This window comes from Pseudonaja textilis, chromosome Z, assembly GCF_049901715.1.
Source record: "Pseudonaja textilis isolate UNSWEBS1 chromosome Z, rPseTex1.2, whole genome shotgun sequence".
Classification (NCBI taxonomy): domain Eukaryota; kingdom Metazoa; phylum Chordata; class Lepidosauria; order Squamata; family Elapidae; genus Pseudonaja; species Pseudonaja textilis.
Window position 1 is genome coordinate 54,995,482 of NC_142008.1, and position 23,195 is coordinate 55,018,676.

At 36.9% G+C, this 23,195-nt stretch overlaps 1 protein-coding gene across 3 annotated transcripts in view; it reads right to left on the reverse strand.

The window, feature by feature from the left end:
• The window catches only part of NPHP3 (nephrocystin 3), an 81,101-nt gene that overhangs the window by 14,202 nt on the left and 43,704 nt on the right, over positions 1 to 23,195 (reverse strand). For 2 of the 3 annotated variants that reach the window (XM_026720384.2, XM_026720381.2), the window contains exons 17-24: positions 19,836 to 20,000; positions 18,284 to 18,381; positions 17,193 to 17,315; positions 9,978 to 10,167; positions 9,391 to 9,632; positions 8,397 to 8,472; positions 6,741 to 6,868; positions 3,852 to 4,092 (exon numbers count right to left, since the gene is read on the reverse strand). In XM_026720384.2, coding sequence (XP_026576169.1) covers positions 3,852 to 4,092; positions 6,741 to 6,868; positions 8,397 to 8,472; positions 9,391 to 9,632; positions 9,978 to 10,167; positions 17,193 to 17,315; positions 18,284 to 18,381; positions 19,836 to 20,000 — 1,263 coding nt within the window. The remainder of the gene's footprint in view (positions 1 to 3,851; positions 4,093 to 6,740; positions 6,869 to 8,396; positions 8,473 to 9,390; positions 9,633 to 9,977; positions 10,168 to 17,192; positions 17,316 to 18,283; positions 18,382 to 19,835; positions 20,001 to 23,195) is intronic. The other variant, XM_026720382.2, reaches the window with a different exon arrangement.

The window sequence follows — 23,195 nt, forward strand, 5'->3', positions numbered from 1 at the left end:
ACTTCAATGGAATTGTTAAAGAGAAATTGGACTATAAAACACAGAAAACAATAAAGCAAAGTAGAAAGACTCTTCCAAAATCTTTTTTCAAAATGACAGATGAATTAAATTTAACAGATGCTTGGAGAGAAAGAAATACTAAAAATAGACAATATACTTTTTATTCAAATAGACATTCATAGATAGATATGAATAAATATGATGTGGATGTCAACAGAATTGATTACTATTATACAGGAAATTGATATAGAAGCAGGTACTTGGGCAATTAAGTGGAAGGGACAAAGGAAAAGATCTAGATGGATTTTAAACAATACTATACTAAAAGAAAAGGATTTTACACAGAAAATGGAGAAAGAATTGAATTTCTTTCTTAAAGAAAATAAAACGGAGGATACAACAATACAAAACCTTTGGGATACAATGAAGGCCTATTCCCGGGGTCTGATAATAGATTATACAAAGATAAGAAATAAGAAGAAAAAACAGGCTTTGAAAACACTAGAGGATGATTATAAGAGACTTGCAAATGAGTTACAGAAATCACCACTAAAAAAGGAGATTAAAATACAAATGGACACAGTTAAACATAAAATGAGGCTAATGGAAAAAGAGGAATTAGCACAGAAAATTAGAGGTGCTAAACAGAATTATTTTGAAGATGCAAATAAACCAGGTAGATGGTTAGCATATAAATTGAAAAAGGAGAAGGAATCAAGAAAAATAATACAATTGATAGATGATCAAGGGCAAATTTGCTATGGAAATAGAAAAAAAAATATACAGGGCTATTATGGAAAAATTTAGGAGCAAGAGAACATAGAGGAAAGAATTAAACAATATCTGCAGAAAGCGAATTTACCTCAAAGATATTGAAATGATGTTAGAAGGAAATATAACAATGATGGAGTTAACTGAAGCATTAAAAAGAGAAAATAATGGAAAAGCACCTGGCCCAGATGGATTGCAAGCTGAATTTTATAAGACATTTCAGGAATCGTTGAATGAAGTCATGTTACAGAAGCATATATTACACTTGTGCCAACGGAGGAAGCTGACCTGCAACAAATCAAGAACTATAGACCTATTTCCCTATTGAACTCAGACTATAAAATTTTCACTTCAATAATGGCAGAAAGACTCAAAAGATATTTAAATAACTTTATTCATCCTGATCAAAATGAGTTTTTACCAAAGAGACACATTAAAGTTAATATGAGAATTATTCTGGACACATTGGAATATTATGAGGCACATCCTGAAAAACAAATGGCTCTGATATTTTTAGATGCACAGAAAGCCTTTGACAATGTAAATTGGAGATTTATGTTATTACAATCGGAACATATGGACTTTGGCAAGAATTTTATCCAAGCCATAGAAGCTATATATCATGAACAAACCGCAAAGGTCATGATAAATAGGGAATTGACAGAATGCATTGATAGGTACAAGACAAGGTTGCCCGCTGTCACCTCTGTTGTTTGTGTTAAATAGAGATATTAGAGAAGAGAAAGAAATAAAAGGAATGAAAATTAAAAAGGAAGAATACAAATTACAAGCATTTGCAGATGATCTGGTTTTTATATTAGAAGATCCATTAGAAACAGCGAGTAAATTGATAGAAAAGATAGAGGGATATGGAACGGTAGCAGGTTTAAAGATAAACAAAGATAAAACAAAGATTTTGACAAAGAACATGTTAGTAAAACGGAGGGAAGAATTGGTGGAAACTTTGAAGATGAACATTCAAAGAGAATAATTATCATGAACTCAAACAACAGATCGTGACAGATTTAGCAAAATGGAAAAATTTACAACTATTATTAAATTTAAATTTACAACTATTAATAGGGAGAATAGCAACAATTAAGATTGACATATTACCTAGAATTTTATATTTATTCCAGACAATTCCAATTAGGTTAGGGAAAGAGTACTTTAAAGATTTAAATAAAATAGTGTTGAAATATATTTGGCAGGGAAAGAAAGCACGAATAAAACTTAAATTGTTACAAGATGCAATAATACGAGGCGGCTTTGCTTTGCCAAATTGGGAATTGTATTATCTGGCGACAAATTTGATGTGGATAAAGGAATGGATAACATTAAGAAACAGTAGATTATTGACTTTAGAACAGTAGATTATTGATTTTATTGCCTTCCGCTGGTATAAGGGAACTAAAATGCAGAGGTATTTTAGAAGACATTATATTCGAGAGGCATTGTTATTAAATTGGGAGAAGATTAAAAAGCAATATTATTTGAAAATTCCATTTTGGTTATCTACTATTGAAGCTTTTTCTTATCCAATAACATATAAAAAGGAACAAACAGTTAGATATGGAGAGATATTGAATGAAAAAGGTGAACTTAAATCTATGCAAATATTAGAAGAACAAGGTATAAAGATGAATTGGTTTCCATATGTACAAATACAATCTATATTTAATAAAGACCTTAAAACAGAAGGTTTCTATGATAAGTTGACTGATTTAGATAAAATTTTGACAGGTACTGAAAAGGTAATTAAAAAACTTCATGGACATTTACTAGAGTTTAAATTAAAGAAAGAGCAAGTTAAAGAAACAATGATTGTATGGAGGGAAATTTTGGATACGGGATTGATTTAGAGAAATGGCCAAAATTGTGGTCTCAAAATTATAAAATGACAATGTCAACAGCATATAAAGAAAATTTGTATAAGATGTTTTACAGATGGCATTTACCCCCGACGAGAATAGCAAGAATATTTAAGAATAAATCTGAAAAGTGTTGGAAATGTCATCAGATATCAGATTCATTTTACCATATGTGGTGGATGTGTGTAGAGGCAAAAAGATATTGAACTACAATCCACACATGGTTGGAAAAAATGACAAAAAGACATATTGACTGATTTTACCAGAAATATATTGTAGAGAATTGAAATATTTGATTGTAAATGTATTAACAGCAGCCAGAATTGTGTTTTCGAAAAATTGGAAAAATGAGAGAATAAGCAAATAATGGAATGTGCTGAAATGAGTAAATTGACATTTGAAATTAGAGAACAAGAAGATAAACAATATGGGATTTATTTTATCAATGGTTAGATAAAAAATATGGAAATGATATATCTTAGATAACTTTATAATACAAAGATAATAGAATTATAGAGGATATAACATCAGGATGTATTATTATTGGATGGATTTATGATGGGGGATTGAACGTTATAATATAAATTAATCCAAAATGTTGAATGTCTCGCATAAAATAATGGAATAATAATTATAGTCAAATAAATTATTAACAATGATAATAATACATATATATATATACATATACTAGATGGATAATATGAGAATTTATTCAAACTATAAGTAAGGACTATGGAGATGAAGCACAAAAGACTTGTAACCAACCGACACACTGTATGTAACTGGAAGATGGTTTTATGTTTTGTTTGTCAATGTTTGTTTAAAATAAAAATTTTAATTAAAAAAAATAATCTAAATTTTGCAACTAAACCAACTGATTTTTATGTATACATACATTTATTTTTGTAGGGGTACACACCGACACAGAAATGAGCACACATGTACAACTACATAGACTCACAAAGAGAGCGAATGCACTGCTTTCATAGTTCTGGAGAAAGATAATGAATAATCTTTCTGAAATAAAATTTCAGTTTGAACACTTTGGTATATTAATACCCAGAAGCACATAATCAGAGATAAATAACATTTTGTTTCCCAGCTTGGAGCACTAATGCCAATAGCCCAACCCAGTGATGATCAATAATCAGAAATTCCTGGCATTCTAAAGTATCCATAATATTAAACATATTAGACATCAATACTTACCAGCTTTTTGTAAAGCACAGCTAGATGTTTCACAGTGTAAGCCAAAGAAGGATGGTCAGGTGCTAATGCTTTTCTCCTGATGTTCAATGCTCGCTCATACAATTCCTCTGCCTTGGAATAGCTCTTCTTTTCATTGTTGAGGGCTGCTAAATTGTTCAGTGACTGGGCACAATCAGGGTGACTGGGTCCAAGAACCCGTTCTCTCATTTCCAAAGAACGTTTCAAGAAAAGTTCTGCTGTCCTATCAGCCAGTTTAAAAATAAGTATCAGTGTATATTGTCATGTCAATGGCACATGTTCTGACCCAGCTCCCCAAACATGACAAATCCTCTGATGTGAACCCAAAAGATTTGTTTATTAGGAATGCCGGCAGCCCCAGCAAAAAGTTTCTCTCACAGGCTAACAAGTTCGTCCAAGATGAATAGTTGTCTGCCACACCTATTCATCACTGCCCCCTGTCTTTTATCCCTAGAGCTAGGGTGGGGCCTCACTAGCAGCAGTGGCTCTTCCCCAGGATCGGCCCATGGTTTTCCATTGCTTTCCTCTTCTCTGCCTTCTGTGCAGCTGCAGGTCAGGCACTGAGGGATGACTGATGGCCCAGGCTCCGCCTCTGTCTCTCTCTCTCTTCCAGCTCCATTCCCTCTTCACCCTTGGAGCTCCCACGTTGCCCTGATGCTAACTCTGACTCCCATGCCACCTCCTCCTTCTTTGATTTGGCTGCTGGAGGGGCCGGCGCCCAACAGGCTACAACAGCACAGCACCATAGTAACACAAACAAACAGAGAAGTTGCTAATTTATTTTAATGGAAATCTTCATCCCCTGAAGTCAAGCTAGTTATAACTGCAATTTATTGTTCATTCATTTATTTTGTTCAAAAGACTTGTATGGCTGCCTGTCTTAAAGCACAACTCTGGGATGTTCATAAAACCATAACACAAAACCTAAAACCTGATATTTCAATTATCCCCTAGGAAATCCCCAACAATCAGACATAAATAGATATAGGTCTTGATAGTCTCAAGAAAGCTAAATTCCAGAAAGCTAAAAAACCCTGCCAGATACCTTCTACAAGGCAGGTGATCTATGGAAAAGCATGTTCCAAGCATCACTAGAAGTGGGAAGGGACTTAGAGTGTGATTACCCTATCCAATCTGACAGGATAGGCAGAATCTGTCAGGGATAGGTATTCCCAAAAATAATTTAGTCTGTGTCATATAAAGCTTTAAAGGTGATAACTAGCACGTTTAATTGCAGTCAAAGTAAACTGGGAACTTATGCAGTTACACAAGTGGCACATTATATTTGCAAACCCAGAAATCCCAGCCCTATCTGTGCTGCTGCTTTCTGAACCAGGTATTGCTTCTGAGTGATCTTCAAGAGCACTTTGAAGTGAGGAGCGTAAGTGAACAGCAATCTCCACTGATCCTTATGGCCTAGCCTAACAAACAGGGTCCTTCAACTAGTAATGCCCTAGAGCAGAGTGTCAGACTGGCCCGCAGGCCATGCCCACCCCAGCTCCATGAATGGGGAAAACATTGCAAAACATCACAAGACAACAACGTGATACAGAGAATTTGACACCCATGCCACCAGAAATGTGCATATAATGATAGTCATATCACCATCCCTGCCCTAAAGTCATGGCTAATGCCACAGTCAAAACCTAAGAAGACACATTTTTTTGGGGGAGGGCTCCCTTCAGTGGCTCAGTCATAAAGATCAGGTGAGCCCTCATCCTCAAAAAATGACTGGATAGCAACAAATCTGCATTCAAGATAATAATTAAGTCATGTCACATTCCAGTTGAAAAATAATGTATTATTAGAAAATCACACAGCTTGCTACCGTGTTTCTCATATAATAAGGCCAGGTCCTATTTTTTTTTTGAGCCCCGAAAAATGGCTAGGCTGTCTTTTCGGGGGTGACTTAATCCCCCACCTTGCATCTTTGGGTGGGCGGGTGGCGACGGCTTGGATGTTGACCTTGGTGGGGCACTTTGTATCAGGGTCAACGCAGGCAGCACCATATCCGGGTGTGCAACAAAAGTACTTCCTAACGGCAAGCCCTCCCACCATTCCCCCTCATTTCGCATGTTTTAATATAGGCCTTAATTTGGGGGAAGGGGCTTAATTTCATTTCATGCCTATAAAACATGCTGGGACTTCCTATTGGGGGAGGCCGTATTGTTGGAGAAACAGGGTATAAGTTTAGTTTTGACTTACTAAGTTCTATGTACCTGATTATTATTATTAGCAAATCACTCTTTTTAATTTAGTATCTGTATAAATTGAGACACGTATGGTTTATTAATAAAAATAGTTACTTTCCCTTCCATGAATTACAGCTAGAGATCTGGTCTGCTCGGTCAATTCTTAAGATTTTTTTATCAGAAAAAAGGCATAATAAATAATAATCAAACAGCAAGATGGTCAGTGTAAATTAAATCAAATCAAATCACGCATACTGAACATAACATGTCTGAAATCTAATTCTGGAGTCATCTAGAAAATGTGATTGGCCAAAATATTTTGAATTCATACCATAGGGTATTGTGTGACCTTCATAAAAATAAAGCTATCTTTAATATCATGCTTTGTACTGGCAAATAAATATCAAGTTTTCCTTTAAGACTTTGATAAACTCAACATTTCATGTTTTTATTACAAAGGTAATGACTTAATGCAAGCAAAAAGGTTGTGCATTTTAATTACATTAATTTTGGTATCCTCTAAGTAGAAACTTTGATATTCTTAATGTTTATTAAAAAGCTATTCAATATCACTACTTCCAAAAATGGAACTCTTGAATAGAATTAATGCAACCATTCTAGTTAGTTAGCTTCCAAAAAACCCTTCAGATATATAAGTTGTCACCTGGTTATTACTTACTCCAGATTATTCTGAAGATAGTAGAGAACTCCAAGCTCATTAAGTGTTCGAGCATTGTCTGAGGTATCTTTACCTAAAGTCAACTCTTCCAGCTGCAAAGATCGTTGACGAAGAAGAGCAAATCCATACTAAAAGCAAATGAAGAAATTATTGCCTTGATATTCTAATGTCCAATAGTAAAACTAAGGGAAAACGTGCTTGGAGTCAACCTGTAGAATCCATGACAGAATTTGAATATCGATTGTTCCACAAAAAATGCATGCATTACTAACTTACCTCTCCAGTTTATACTATATTTTAAAGCAATGAAAGGGAATTTTAAATTATACTATAAAACATATAAATATATCCCCCAAATCACCTATCCATTTAGATAAGAGAGAGAGAGAGACAGGCAGAAAAAGAAAGAGAATATTTGCATGAAAATTCTCCCTTCTTAAAAATAGAGAGAGAGAGGGAGAGGGAGAAAGAAAAATAAGTAGGAATGATAGTACTGCTAGACATTTTTTCAGAATTATAAAATACTTCTGATTTTTAAAAACTTTTTGAGAAAAAAGAATCAAAACAATCTATTTTGGTATGGAAATTTAATATAGCTAACGTGATATAACAGTTTCAAGTTGTATTTGTAAATGACATTTGAATCAATTTACTGAAATCGCCAAAACCATATAAATACATTAGAGTCGGAATGGACCTCAGAGGTCTATGAGTCCAGCGGTCGCCAACCGGTGGGCTGTGGCCCACTGGTGGTCTGAGAGAAAATTTTGGTGGTCCATAGAGAAATGTCACCCCCAGAACACCCCCCAAAGCAATTAATCCAGGCTGCACCACCTACATGGCCCTCCCTCCCCGCCCACTCACTCCTTATCTGGCACACTTGTCTGCTAAATTGCTATTTTTCCTTTTTCCAACTATCAGGTGTTCTGTCAGGAGATTTAGATTAGCTAGAAAGCAGGAAACCATTGGATTTCTTGCTTTCTAGCTAATCTTTAGATCTTCAGCTCTGCTTTTAAAGCAGAGCTGAACCTTCCTTAGGACTGAAACAGTGCAGACTCAGCTAGCTGATGGCAGAAACACAGATCTCTAAGTGAATCTGTGATTCTGTGAGCAGTTCAATCTTCTGTCTGCTTTGCCTGATTTTGGGTAAAAATTGCTTTTTTATAAAAATTCAATATTTACATAAATATTTATAATATTTACATGCAAACCACGCCCAGTCACATGACCACCAAGCCACACCCACAAATTAGGCCATGCCCACAGAACTGGTTAAGAAATTTGAATCCCACCCCACCTCTGTGTGTGTGTGTGTGTGTGTGTGTGTGTGTGTGTGTTAGAGAGAGAGAGAGGGAAAGGGAGGGAGGGAGACAGAGAGGTTAGATCAGATCTCTCTCTCAATCTCTCCCACCAATGTCAGCAATTTTGACCGTCAGTCAAAATTCATATTAGAGGTCCCTGGGATTTAAAATTATGAGTTGATCCCTGAGGTCCAAAAAGTTGGCGACTCCTGTTCTAATCCATATTGACTACATACTAACAAGAATGCCAATCTGAGAACAGCTTTGTCATTTTTAAAAAAATGATGACTCAAGCCAACAGTCATTGCTTATATAAAGATATTGAACACTATACAGTGAAGTTACATGTATTTACCAAACTGCCTTTCCATCTTGCAATTTTTTGCTGAATTTTGAAGGATTTCTTTCTAAGATGTTCAGCCTGTTCAAATCTAAAATGAAAAATGTAATTAATAATAACTAGTAGATCAACAGAAGTTTTAGCAGTAGAATATTTATAGAAGATCATAATTTCTCAGGATATAATGGGTACTAGTTCCAACAAAAGTCAACAAAAGTCCTGTACTATACAGTACTATATAACTTTTCTACAATATTGCTGCAGGCATCAACATATACAGATTTAAACTTTTTCCTGACTTTTAATTTCATCTTTATGTTTTTTTCTTTCAGTTCTTCTGTCATTAATAGCCCACAGAAATCTGGCACAATGCAGACACACAGGTTAATGTATAGGTTTCATGTAAGTATTAGCTGTGAAAATGGATGTTTGAACTTGAACTCTCCTTCTGATTGAATTCTGATGATTCTATGAATTAATCTGTATTATTTTCTTGGCAGAAATATTTTCTATTCTTTTTCTTTTTCCATGATTTTTTTAGTTCCTAGTGTAGCTTATGAATTCTGATATTTTCTCCTTCCTTTCTATCAGTGTATTAACTTCGTGCAAATCCATTTAATTTTTGTAGATAAGCTAAGATGAAACAAAATTGAAGCAATTCCTTAAAATGATATTTCAAAAATATCAGTTACAGTGTTTTGCATGATGAATGAGGCAGATAACACATAAACTAAGATATAGTAAAACCAATCAACAATCACATTTGTTTTATGAACTGTACTACTTTCCAATCCTCCCTAATTTTTCTCCCAGGTTTCCATAAGATTATTTACAATAATTAACTATTTAAAATCATTCCCCATCCTCAAAACTTTCATTCCCTGTCTATTCCCCCAATGTTCTCAAACCCAATTCCCTGGCCAATTCAATACCAAGAAAATTCTAGCAGAAAGATCTTGTTAAAAATGAAGCGGGGACAGGTTCTGGATACAATATGGTTTTTCCTTACTTGTTCTGCTTCTGATATAATGTTGCCAGAGCATCAAGTTCACGAGCTATCCTGAGATGATCAGATCCATAAGCATTTTCAGAGATCTCAAGTGCTTGTTTATATAACTGCTCAGCATTGCCATATTTCTTCCATTGCACATAAACACTAGCTAACTGATGAAGTGACTGAGCCACTCTTGGATGATCTGGATCAAGGGCAGTCTCTCGAATCTCCAGAGAGCGCTGCAATGGAACAATTGCCTGTGAAGAAGGTGAGGTGTTTTTTTTTTCTTTTTAGAAAAGGATAGGCAGTAACACACACACACACACACACACACACACACACACAGCCCTAGGCTTAATTTGGTTCAGTAAAAATGATAACATGAAATCAGTTGCATTGATTAATCAATCACATGGCTAAACTGATACAGATATCTTATATCTATTGTCAAATTTCCATAATCATGAAAAATAAGAAGCATATTTAAATGAAAGACTAAAGTTGTTCAAGTAAAAACTCAAGTTTCTACGGAAATCTGATTCTGCATCTGCCACTGGAAAACAGAGATCTGAAAGTGTCTTTTTTTCTGGAGAGGTACTTACCTGACTGAGAAGACCTAGGTCTTTTAGAAATTGCCCCAGGGTCTCATAAAGATCAGCCAAACAGATCATGCTTTCTTCTCCTTCACAATTTTTCTCATATAACTTCAGAGAACTTAAATATTCTACTGCCATGGAGCTCTTATCTTTCCCAAGAAGCTGCCAGTAGCTGAGTAGTTCTGCAAAATGTCCCCTACAAGCAGTAAATACTAATTAAACTCATTAAAACATTCAAAGAATCTTATTGGTCACGTTAATATATTGTGTGAAGTATTTACATAGATTGTTTGCTTTTGGTTTACCACAACAGCTTTGCTTTATAGGTGAATTGGACCACAATAAGTAGCTCATAGTTTTTTTTTTAAAAAAATAAAACAATGTATGAACCAAACTGGGGATACAAAATAAACGAATATCTTTCCAATTTTATAAAGGAACTGAAATATAAACATTTTCAACAGGTGCCCATATATCTTATAAGCTATCCCTGCCACACTGCTCTTCAAATGCTTAGCATACAATTTGGAAAGCTAGTGGTCAAGATTGTAGCTGTCCTTCTTATAGAACTGCACTGTTCTGTTAGGAAATAATGCTTCTCATATTATTATTATTATTATTATTATTATTATTATTATTATTATTATTATTATTATTTAACATAATAATAATGCCATTGAGCGTGAACAGAAGCATCCCAACAGCCATCTTATTTGGTCTAGAGGACAACAATGACAATGATGACATCACAAATGTCGGCAACATCATCAGAGACTATCAAGCATCAACTATCTCCTCTGATGAAATACTCAACATTTCCCACATTGGCCCAGAGTTCAAAAACAGTGACGGCTCGGTGGCTCCACGCTTCTGCAGGGTTATTTGCAAAAATGATTCACTCACCAAGAGTAATACCAACTGTAAGAATCTTCGTTCTTGTCCTGACCTAACCTTACAACAATGTGTACAATCCCGTGAACTATGTTCTGAACTCAACGACTCCATGAACTAGGAAATACATTGACTACCGCACATAATATATCAAAAGCAAGACCTTCAACTTACGTCCCAATAACCATCACTGCAACATCCAACTTTAGACATGCAGGCCCCTTACATCCCCTAGACCCACTACTACATATCTTAAATGCAAACTACTCAATGCAAGAAGCCTTGCAAACAAAATGCATGAATTCCTCATCCTACTAAGCACGGCCACATTTGACATATTTGTCTGTGAGACGTGGTTGAATGCATCTTTTCCAGACTCCATTACCACAATCAGAGAATATCACGTTTATCGGTCAGATCGCGAAATCTGTAGAGGAGGTGAAGTTGCTATCTTCTATATATAGTCCCTAAATCTAAAAAAAATTCAAATTACACAGGAGCTTGCTCTTCCAGAGACCATAGTCTGTGAACTGTCCTTAAACACCACAATCTCCTTCTTACTATGCTACAGAACCCCTGATTATGACATAGTTCATGCAAACAAGCTAACAAACTAACAAGTTAACTTCACTGCTAACATGGGCTACCTCGTGCCCAGAGCCTCTTATTTTCATTGGTGACCTCAATCTACCTCTTATAAATTGGACCCTAAATGAATGTACATCCAAACCTATACATGCAACCCTGTACAATGCTGTTATGACACTGGGACTAGATCAATTAGTAACTAACAACACTAGACTCAACAACTACCTCAACCTCATCTGCAACAGCTCAAACTCAATCTATGGCCTACAAATAGAAGAACCCTTTTCAAACAGTGACCACAGCATGATTGACTTTTGTCTAAATTTACGCCCCCACAAAGAGGATTATAATGATGGATTCCCCAAATACAACTTCAAAAAAAGCCAACTATGATCTTATATCTGCCAACCTACCATCTCTTGATTGGCACGTTCTGTTCTCTAGCTGTAATACTACAGAAGACTATTATAATGCAATGGATTTTGTGTATAGGAGTTTTTTCTCTTGCTTGCACTGATAATTGGTGCATTCTGCCTTCATCTGTCAGCATAAGGTGTTGTATCAGTTTTTAAAGTTTGTTACATAGCTAGTTTTTTTTTAACGCCATAGCAATTTTTTCAAATTGAAGTTTCCATATTGTTATGGGTAATTTGCCACCAAATATTGAAATTGGCCCTGCAACTGGTGTGAATCTCAGATACTCTCCACCTCATACTCCACCTCTCCCAGAGGGGCTACTGAGCCCAGCTGTGAAGGAGCTGATCTATGCAGACTGTCGGCCGAAGCAGGGACTAACAGGAAGCGATGAAAAACAGGATGGATATGCATGGTCCGTGGCAGGGAGAAATGAAAAGCCACAGGATTGATCACCACTTCAACCAGGAAAGGTCCCAAGTAATGGTGATCGAGCTTTTTCTATGGCCGTGTCATTGGTAAATATCGAGTAGAGAGCCAAACCCGATTGCCTACTGCTAAAGGCGGAACATTGAGATGATATCGGTCTGCAAAATGTTTGTAGTCCTCCTTGGCTCTCTCTAGTTGATTGCGGACCATGTGGTGCATGGCTTTTAACTCTTGCAAAACGTATCCACTGCCAGAAATGGGGAATCAGATGGGGCTAAAGACAAAAGTCATGGATGAAAACTATAGTTAGCAAAGAACACATGGGTGGATGCATGTTGAGCATTGTTATAAGCGAATTCTGCCACCAGCAGCACTTCCACCCAATTGTCTTGTTGAGTATTGCTGAAACAGCAGAAGAACTGCTCCAAAATAGCAATTTCTCTCTCTGTCCCCCCATCAGTTTCGGGGTGATAAGCAGACGACAGACATGCCTGAACCTGCAGTTTCGCGAGTAGTGTCTGCCAGAAGTGTGCCGTAAATTTTACCCCCCGATCTGATACTGTTCGGTCTGGTAACCCATGCAACCGGAATACATGGGAGATAAACAACTGAGCCGTTATCTTGTCCGTTGGAAGACCCACGCACGGAATAAAGGGGGCCATTTTAATCAACATACCACCACCACCAAAATGGTTGTAGCACCTTTCGATGGTGGCAATTCAGTGATGAAGTCCAATGAAACTGCCCCCCAAGGTCGTTCTGGTGTGGACAAGGGCTGCAAGAGACCAGGGGGCACACCAGGAACATATTTGGCTTGTCGACAGATCCCACAGGATGCCACATATCCCACAATACAGCCAACTCCGGTTCTGACAGGGAGTATATGCGACCCACCAGCAATTTTGCATCGGGCAACAAGTCGATTGGACAGTTATACGCCCGATGCGGGGGCAACTGATCCACCTCCTTCTCCTCAAACGTATCAGCAAAGTCCACCAACTCCACAGGTAGATCCAGGTCCATGGGCATAGCCACACTCCCTGTACAGGATCGCAAGCAATGGTTGGCACACTTCCTATCAAGGAACTGCACAGCTCCAGACGACCAGACAATCTGTGGATCATGGGCCTGTAACCACTCCAAACCCAGCACCACCAGAAAATGAGGCACTGCGGCAACATAAAACACGGTTTCCTCCACATGCTGCCCAACACGCATGCAAAGGGGTTTGGTTGCAGCAACCACAGGTCCTGAACGAAGGGGCCGACCATCAATCGTCTCTATCATTACTGGTGGGGACACCTGTTGCTGAGAAATGAACCACTGCTTTGACAAAATGAGCATCCATTAAATTGGCTGTGACCCGAGTCAACCAAGGCTTGGATCTCTACTGCTCCCCACACCAAGCACAATCACACTTGCACAAGATGCTTCACCAATGACGACTGGGGTGGAGATGTCAAAGATGTCAAAGGTGGCGAGGGTGGCAAGGTTGGTAAAGATGGTGGGCCTAAGGACTTTACAACCCGACCTACAGACCTCCACAGGTTGAGCGATGTAAGGACTTTACAACCCGACCTACAGACCTCCACAGGTTAAGCGATGCTCATTTCCCACCACTGCTGGCGTCTGCTGCTGTGGATGTCGTAACAGGACACTTGACCGCAAAATGGCCTCAATTGCCACAATAGAGGCATAAACCATCACAACGACATCTATCCCTTTCTACTTGAGTCAGGCAAGGGCGGACAGCCCCCAACTGCATGGGCTCCTCCAAAGGCACTTCCACCAGGGGCGCCGTCTTGCTGGGAACAGATGCAGTCTCCATCCGTCATCGCACCCGTCGCTGCTGAAGCCTAGCATCGATATGAAGACACAGATGCATGAGCTCCTGAAGGGTGTGAGGGCATTCAGTGTGCGCCAACTTGTCCAGGAGCTCTGACGACTAACCATCCTGGAACTGATCTAATAGTGCTGCCTCATTCCATTGTACATCCTGGACAACCACCCGAAAACTCGCAATATAATCCATGAGTGAGCCACGCCCCTGCTTCAACTCTCTCAAACGTCTGTTTGCTGTTTGGCTCCGAACAGGGTCCTTAAACATGGCCTGGAACTGACGGCAAAATTCGGCATAATTGTCCAACACCTGGTTGGGCTGGGTCGACAGAGGCATCGCCCAACGTGCTGCAGAGCCTGACAACAAACTAATCAAAAACCCCACCTTATCCCGGTCAGTGGGGAAGTCCTCAGGCTGAAGGCTCATATAAAGCTGGCACTGCCCCCAAAATGCTGGAAATTGGGCCAGCGAACCATCAAACTTATCTGGCACTGCCACTGGGCATTTGCAGCATGGCCAGACACTTGCATTTGTGCCACCTGTGTAGTCAAAAGAGCCACTTGCTGGCTTAACTGGCATTGTCTGCTCTGAGCTGATCCATGGTCACCCCACAAAAAGCAAAAATAAGTTGAAGGAGTGGCTGAAGTCAAAATATGATGACCTGTAGTGTCTCATAAATAACACAAAAACTAAAACATGAATCAAGGTCTTGCAATGCCTTCAACTTAGCTTCGCTGTTTTATTAGTCAGTTTAAATTCAAAAAGTAGATAATGAAGCAAAAGGAAACCAGAAACAAACCATATTGATGAGAGTTCCAAGGCAAACCAAGATAATTAATCACACATTCCAGGAAGATACCCGGGGAGAGCCCAAGGGAAGAACACCAACAAAGATAAAGCTCATCCAAGGAAAACACTAATTCGACTTCAGCGCCTGTGAACACGCAGTTTCAAACTCTTATACAGAGCTCACAGCTGCAACCCATGAGGAGGATAATGGCCCTCTCCTCCCACATAGACCATGCTTGTCCCTGATCCTCTCCTCCTTGTGTGCCCTAGGATGGATAGGGGATGGGCCTGGATCCTCCTCTGATTGCTCAGCTGGCCTCTGCCCTACCCCAGGCTTCTCCACCACCTCTGGAGCCACACTTCCACTCCCTGTTGGCTGTTCCTACTCTTCCTCAGAGTCAGTCTCCACCAGGGGCATGACACCCTAAGAAGCATAAATCAAATAGCTCCCCCTTCCAAATATAAATTTTTTAATGGCAAATTTAAAAAAACATAAATCAATATAAAAAACCAAAATGCAAAATTCAACACATTTTGCAGTGAAAAGATTCTGAACTCAGAATCTCCTATTCTAAGATTAAAATAGGGTGTTCAAACTTATAAAAGAGATCTAATCTTAAAACATGTGTTCCTTATTAGAACATCATATTTTGGAACCAGATTATTTCTGCCACACTCAGAAGAGATTGGGAATGTTTCATGGTCAGAGCTTGTTGGCTTTACAATGTTTCAACACTTGTAGATATTGGTTCTGAAATTACAGCAGTTTCTGGGCCTCTTTTTACTATGTACTGCATATGACTTTGGACAAACCATTATTTTCAACATATGAATGCACAAATATTTTTAGTATACAAATTAAATAAAGAAAATTTTACCATCACATGAAGTATTTTCCCCTGCTTTTCTTGATATTTTATCTTAAGGTTTTTAAAAAGATCTGAACGGGAGCTCTTTCTTTATTGCTTAATTCAATCCAGTCTGAAGCCAGAATTAACACAACTTTATATTTTGAATCACAAATATACACAAGCATGTTACTCAAGCATCACTATCCATCCCATAGTACAGTGGTCTCTACCTCTCCCCCTAGGTATTTTAAAACTGTATTTTCCAGAGAATGAAACTGACATTTCCTCCATTAAAAACAGCATGCTTTGCTCACTGAACTAAATTTCCCAAGTTAAGCAAAAAGATGAAGGAGCAGCAACAGAGAAGCACCACAGTAAACCAAAACTAAAGCAGTCTCTGCCTTTGGTGCAGCTTCCCACCCCCATAAATAGCAGATATCAGCAATCTGTGAATCAGCCTTTGAAATATTCTGAACTGCAATTCCCACAATCCCTTCTCAGGTATTACGGTAGTTGCAGCTAAATCATCAAGAGAGCACCAGATTGTTTATCTCTTATATATTCTTCAGCAATCTATCTCCCTCTGTACACTTTATATATATGATACCAAACAGAACAAAGAGCTCTTTATTTCTTTTTCCAGTCTAAAACAAATTGCCTGTCAAGAATACAACTTTTGAACTGTAACAAAGAAAAGATATCCAATATGCCATTCAGATAATTTGGGAAGAATTCTTTTAGATAGAAGATAAATAGGATTCCTTATTGGCCAAGTGTGATTGGACACACAAGGAATTTGTCTTGGTGCAAATGCTCTCTGTGTACATAAAAGAAAAGATACATTCATCAAGACTCAAGAATCATCAGGTACAATACTTAAAAATAATCATAGGGTACAATAAGCAATCAAATCATACTAGGAAATAGTCAATATAAATCGTAAGGATACAAGCAACAAAGTTACAGTCATACTGTCACAAGTGGGAGGGGATGGGTGATAAGGAGAGATGAGAAGATTAATAGTAATAGTAGTGCAGACTTTGTAAATAGTTGGACAGTGTTGAGGGAATTATTTGTTTAACAGAGTGATGGCATTCAGGAAAAAAACTGTCCTTATGTCTAGTTGTTCTGGTGTACAGTGCTCTATCGCATCATTTTAAGGGTAGGAGTTGAAACAGTTTATGTCTGGGATATGAGGAGTCTGTAAATATTTTCAAAGCCCTCTTTTTGACTCGTGCAGAGTAGAGTAGTCCCTACGTTTTACAGTGTTTTATTAATTTTTACTCTGAATAACCAAAACATATAATTAGACATGTACCCTTTGTTATTTATTTAATTCAATAAGATTCCAAGTTTATTAACAAACAAATCTTGTCACCAGAAATCTACAAAGCCATAGTCTAAAAACTTCATCCTTACCTTTTATAAAGATTCTGAGATATAAACAGATTCAATAAGCATTTATGTAACTTCTGCTTGTCCCCTTGTTGCTGGAACAACCAGGGCAATTCATCTGCACTCCTCCATGTCACTCTTTCTTCACTAGGATGATTGGAGTGGAAGAATAGGTAAGAAGGCAAATTGCAAGGAAATGGGATTATCTAAATTACAGTAGAATCATAAATACTATTTTACAAAGGCATTTATTTGAACATGAAATATATGTCTGGTCTTTCCAACTGTATTTTTTTTAAATTTGTAGTGATAATGTAAAAATGATCAGACACAATAAAATTAAGATTTTTTTTTTCTGTTGCTGGATCAGAGCTAACATATAAAAGGAGATAATCAGAAGTGGATGAGGAATGTCCTGCCTGGGAAACTAGCATAAGACAGAAAAAGTTCTACAAAAATATTCTATTAAAATATATCAGCCTTCAATACTCTCAACCATGGTATCCATTTGGATCAAATGGAGTTGTGAGTTAGGGCTAAGCGGCATTAGTTTTACACTGGTTTAATTGCTTCTTCTAAGCCTAGTGTTGATAGGCCAGTGCTGGGAGAGATCTAGTCCCCAATTGCTTGCTTGAACTGTGCAATGCAAGATGCAATTAAAGAAATAGAAAAGCAAACAAATAGTAAAATGAGATAGTGGTAGAAATGAGATTTGAAATATGGGGTTCCTAAGTTATACCCTAGTCCTTTAGCTGCCCTATCATGTAATATTTAAACTACAATCACTTGGTATGTAGGACAATCATATAATATAGTTGTATCCTCTTACAGCAAATAGTCACAGATAATAAAATTGCACATAACAAGAATGTGAAAAAACATGTGTACTTAAAAGCCCATCTGCCATATTCTACATGCTTAAAAATTTCCAAAACATGCTCCAAATTGTGACTATGTGAAGCCATTTACCATGGATTCCAAAATCTGGACTGGATGGATTTTCTGATGGCAAATCGTGCTAACAAGGCAGTTATAACCAAAATTACCTACATTATTTATTAAGTATTTAAATAGTCACTAAATTATTTCTATATCTCATAATCTGAAAATCTTACCTCAACTGCCTGGTAAAGTAGTCTATCAGTTTTTCTCTATGAGAGGCAAAACCATTCTGACTTCCTTCTATATATTCCAGTTTCACTGTATCCCAAGCCTGAAAAGAAATATTAGTACTATTGTGTAACAATAGTAATAACAACAGTAACATATTAAACTTGTATGCTGCCCAACTCAATGCCTCTGGGAAGCTCCTAACATTCAAATAAAAAAATTACAATATAATCAATTATGTAGAAAAGATAAATAAATTAAGCACATCTCCCTCTCTCTGCCAAAAGCCTGGATGAACAACCATGTCTTTATGACTGTTCTAAACCGGGGTCCCCAACCTCTGGGCTGCGATACATTAGTGGGCTATGACATATTTGGAAGGGACTGTGCGAGCTGCAGCCCAGCATGCAGAGCTCAACTTGCACAAACAGCAGGCCGGCACATGGGGACACACATACAACTTGCAAAGGTTGAGCTGCGCATCCATGTATATGCATGCATGTCAGCCTGTCACTCACACAATTCAAGCTGAGTATGGGGACACACTGATGTGATGTGATGTGTTCATGTAGTCCAGTACCCCTCTCCCTCCCCCCAGGCTGCCAACCAGCAAATGTTGGGGACTGCCATTCTAAACAAACAAGGGCCTCTCTGTGTCGGGGTGGGGGGGTGGGGGGGAGGAAAGAATCTAATTCCAGAACATTACTACAGAGATGATGCATTTGCTGGGTCTCCACATGACACTGTTTAATCAAAAGAACCCAGAGCATACCAACCCTGCAATTAGTGTAACATTCCAAAGAGAATAATAAACGATAATCAGCAAGTCACTTCCCAGGAAGTAAAAGAAAAATCCAGGCTTATGCATGTATAGGTAGTCCTTGACTTATGACACAATTGAGCCCAACATTTTGTTGTTAAGCAAGACATTTGTTAAGTGAGGTTTGCTCCATTTTACAACCTTTCTTGGGTTAGTTATTAAGTGAACCACTACGGTTGATAAGTTAGCAACTTGATTGTTAAGTGAATCTGGCTTCCCCATTGGCTTTGCTTGTCAGAAGATCACCAAAGATGGTCACATGACCTTAGGACACAGCAATGTTCATTTGCCAAGCATCTGAATTTTGATCAAGTGACTATGGTGAAGCTGCAAAGGTTGTAATGTGAAAAATGGTCATAAATCACTTTTTTCAGAGCCATTGTAACTTTGAATAGTCACTAAATGAATTGTTGCAAGTCGAGGACTACTTGTGTTTTTACAAATGCTAAGCTATTATAGTGAAATAGTGAATGTAGTGAATTTTACTTGCCATTTCTTGCCTACTTTGTGAGACATCAGTACTGGATAAAATAATTTATTTTCTTAAGAACAAACTTGTAAAGAAAGTGTTGTGAATGTTGGAAATAAAAAAATTACATTAATAATGATATATTAATTGGACAGATTAATTTTGGACAGATTTTTTAGCTTTAAAAAATATGTCCAAAGCATTAGCAAAAACTGGCTGATAAATATACAGTAAGATCATTAAGTAACTAATTTCTTTGCCAAAATACCTGAAGATGCTGAAACCTTAACAAACCACATCTGTAAGTCAAGATACACATTTTGTGCATTCTATAAATTAAGGAGGCCAGCATTTCCCACGATAGCTCAGGGCAGAGTTCCATGAGTTCTGATTCACTGATTCCATTGTGACTAACACTGATGAGGCACAGAATCTATAAAACAAACACATAAACAAGTTTATTGTATTGATTGATTCTGTTACATGATTATCAAGACAGATAACACAGTACTGTTAAGAAAACCAGGAGATGCTTTATTAAACTACCACTATGTGCATTTTTTAAAATAAAAGTTTCATTTAAGTTTTCACAAAACATACAAATACAAATAAAATATATTTTTTTGAGAACAATGTGGCCTCGGGTTATCACTTCTCCATACAGACATAAACTCAATACATATTTATCTTATACATTCTAATCCATATCTTATAACTATTTTCATAATTTTTTCAATAGCTTTTCCCTTTCTTTACTTCCTATAGCCTTATTTTAAATTATCTCATTCCTTTCTTAATTCAAGTACATATCTTTTTCTAATTTTTAAAATCTTTCTAATCAATGTATTTATACTTTCGTCTGTCCTGTTGACACTTTCATATTATCTTTTCTCATAAAACAAATTTTCTTCTGTAATTACTAGAGTGTAACACCTTTGTATCTTTTTTCAAATATTATTTAAAAATTTAAGTTACATCTTTACCGTTATAACATTCATTTTCTAACCTCTATTTTATAACACATACCTATTTTCAATCAAATTCTGCTTGGTACATTCCCTTAAAATACACACTAAAAAAGTATATATGTATATATATCTGTGTATGTATGTATAACAATAGTAAATGGAATAATTATTCTATTCAAATACAGCTCTGCCATTAATATTAATAACAATCTTTTACATTTCTATTTCTTTTAACAAACATTACCTAGTAATATCAGTTGTCTTTCACTTTAATCATCTATATTTCATATTTTCTTTATTACTGTCTTTAAATAAAAAAACAAATAGTTATTAACAATAGTCAACGAAGTTATTATTCTTATTCAAGTTCATCTTGTCAACTGATAAAAATCTTCCATGTTTTTCAGTTTTTTTAAAACGTTCTTTTTAAATCACTGAGAGCCTTATTCTCTTTACAAATATTCCACTACATATCAATAGAAATTTTTTCTCACTTTAATCATCTAACATATTTTCTAACCCTTTTCTATTTCTAATATAACAATGCTATCCCTTGCAGAATCCTCTCAAGTTAAATTTTAACCATTGTCTCTGTGTCTTTTAAATAGGTTTATACCTTTAATTCTTGTACGCTTTTGCTGTACCTCGATATCTTGTTTGTTTTTTGTAGCTTTTTTTCCTTTCTTTCTTCCCTCTCTTCTTCTCTCTCCCCTTTTTATACCCTTTTCTATCTGATTCTCCCTTCTGTGATCCTCCCTTCTGCTTCTTCCTAATATTATGATTACTTTTCAAATTACTCTTTTTTTGGTTGTTGCTTCAGTGCTTAAGTTTTTAACTCCCTTTCCCCCCTTTCCCTTTTTTACCCCGCTTAGAATTGCTTGATCATTAAAGATGGCTTCTTCGTTGTCCCGCCCTTCTTGTTCTGCCAGCGTTTCTTGTTGTTTTTCATAGTTCAAGATCTCCATTTCTAAAAATTGAAATATGAAGCCAAAAGATCCTCTTCCATCTTGTTCTTCTTCTTTTTGTTCTTTAAGTCTCATTTTAAGTCTTCAAGGAGTGATGCCATTTTAAAAAAATTTAAACAACCCCCAATTGATTTTATTTTATTTCATTAGGATCCTCCATCCAAAGTTCCAGGAATCATCCAATAATCCAAAACTGTTTCTTGCTTCTTTTCTCACTTTCTCTTTCCAGGGGCTTTGTTATCTTGTAACAAAGTTTCAGCTACAATGTATCTTTTGCAAGCCTTGTTAGAATTCTACTATCAATATTTTTTTTAAAGTTCCAGGTGGTCTCCTCCACTTTCCAGATTTCACCCTCTTTTTTCCTTTTTCTCTCCGCTGCTTTATTTCTTTTTTTTTTAAAGAAAGTTTTTAAATTATTCAAAATTCTTTATCCCTTTGACACTTTATTTTCAGCTAGAAATAGCCTATTAGTGTCAAAGTGGATTAGTATTAATTTCTTATTTGAATCTCTTCTTAATGTTCCAAGTCAGTTAAAACTGTCAATGTTAGAGGAAAAAAAGGCAATTCTGTTCCCTTTCCCTTTTGCAGCTTAAAATCTTTTTTAGGAATAGTATTAGTCTTTAAAATTCAGGTTCCAGGTACCTTAAATAGATATTCTCCATTCAACCCGGTCAGTCAAACTTTCTCCTTTAAACTTCCTCCTGCACAATCTTGTCCAGTTGGGTTTTTCTTTGAAGGGGCCATTTCTGACCACTGCTGCAACCACCTTTGGGAAAGGGAGTAATGGCCAGCCGAGGAGGAGAAATGCGACTCTCCTCAACCCTGCTGACGGATCCCCCTTCTTCACCACCTCTACGGGGTGGCTTCAGCCCCAAATCCAGGCAGCTCGGGGCGCTCCAGTGGCAAGCACGGATCAAAACCGCGGACGATCGCGATTTTGGTCCGTCACCGAAGAAACCCAAACCAGAAGTCCCAGCTATGTGCATTTCTTTTTGGGGTTTCTTTTCATAGAAAAATCCTCTATACAGAGATCACAAAGTATCTTTACAAGTAAGTCCTCAACTTGTGGCCACAATTGGGACTGTAACTTTTCTCATTAAGTGATGTGATTAATAAATGCGGCATTCCAATTTTACAATGTTTTTTGCCATGATTATTAAACAAATCCAGCTTTGACTTTGTTAGTCAGAAGCCTGTTGGGAAGGCTAGAAGAGGTGATAATGTGAACCTTGGACACTGCACCTATCCTAAATACATGTCAGTTGCCAATCACCTGAACTGAAATCACGTGATTAAAAGGACCGAGCAGTGGTCATAAATATGAAGTCTCATCATGTCACTTTTTCAGTGCTAGTCTAAACAGATGGTCATAAGTTCAGAACTACCTGTATTTTTCTTTGCACAATACAAAAAAGGCTAATTTAATTTTTTTGTTTCATTTTTAGAATTTTTATTATACTATTTTGGCTGTTAGCTGCCCAGAGTTATTTATGTGAGATGAACATTTCCTAAATAAGTAATAAGATCACACAGACAAGGGACTATATTTACTTTTTTTCTGAATATTCTTGGGATTTTCTTTTTTTTTAATACCAATTTTTCAACACAAATCTCAAGAGTTTATAATTAATCTTATACAACTAAAGTTTAAAAAGAAGAACTATTTTGAAAGACAAATGTAAAACAAAGGGGTTT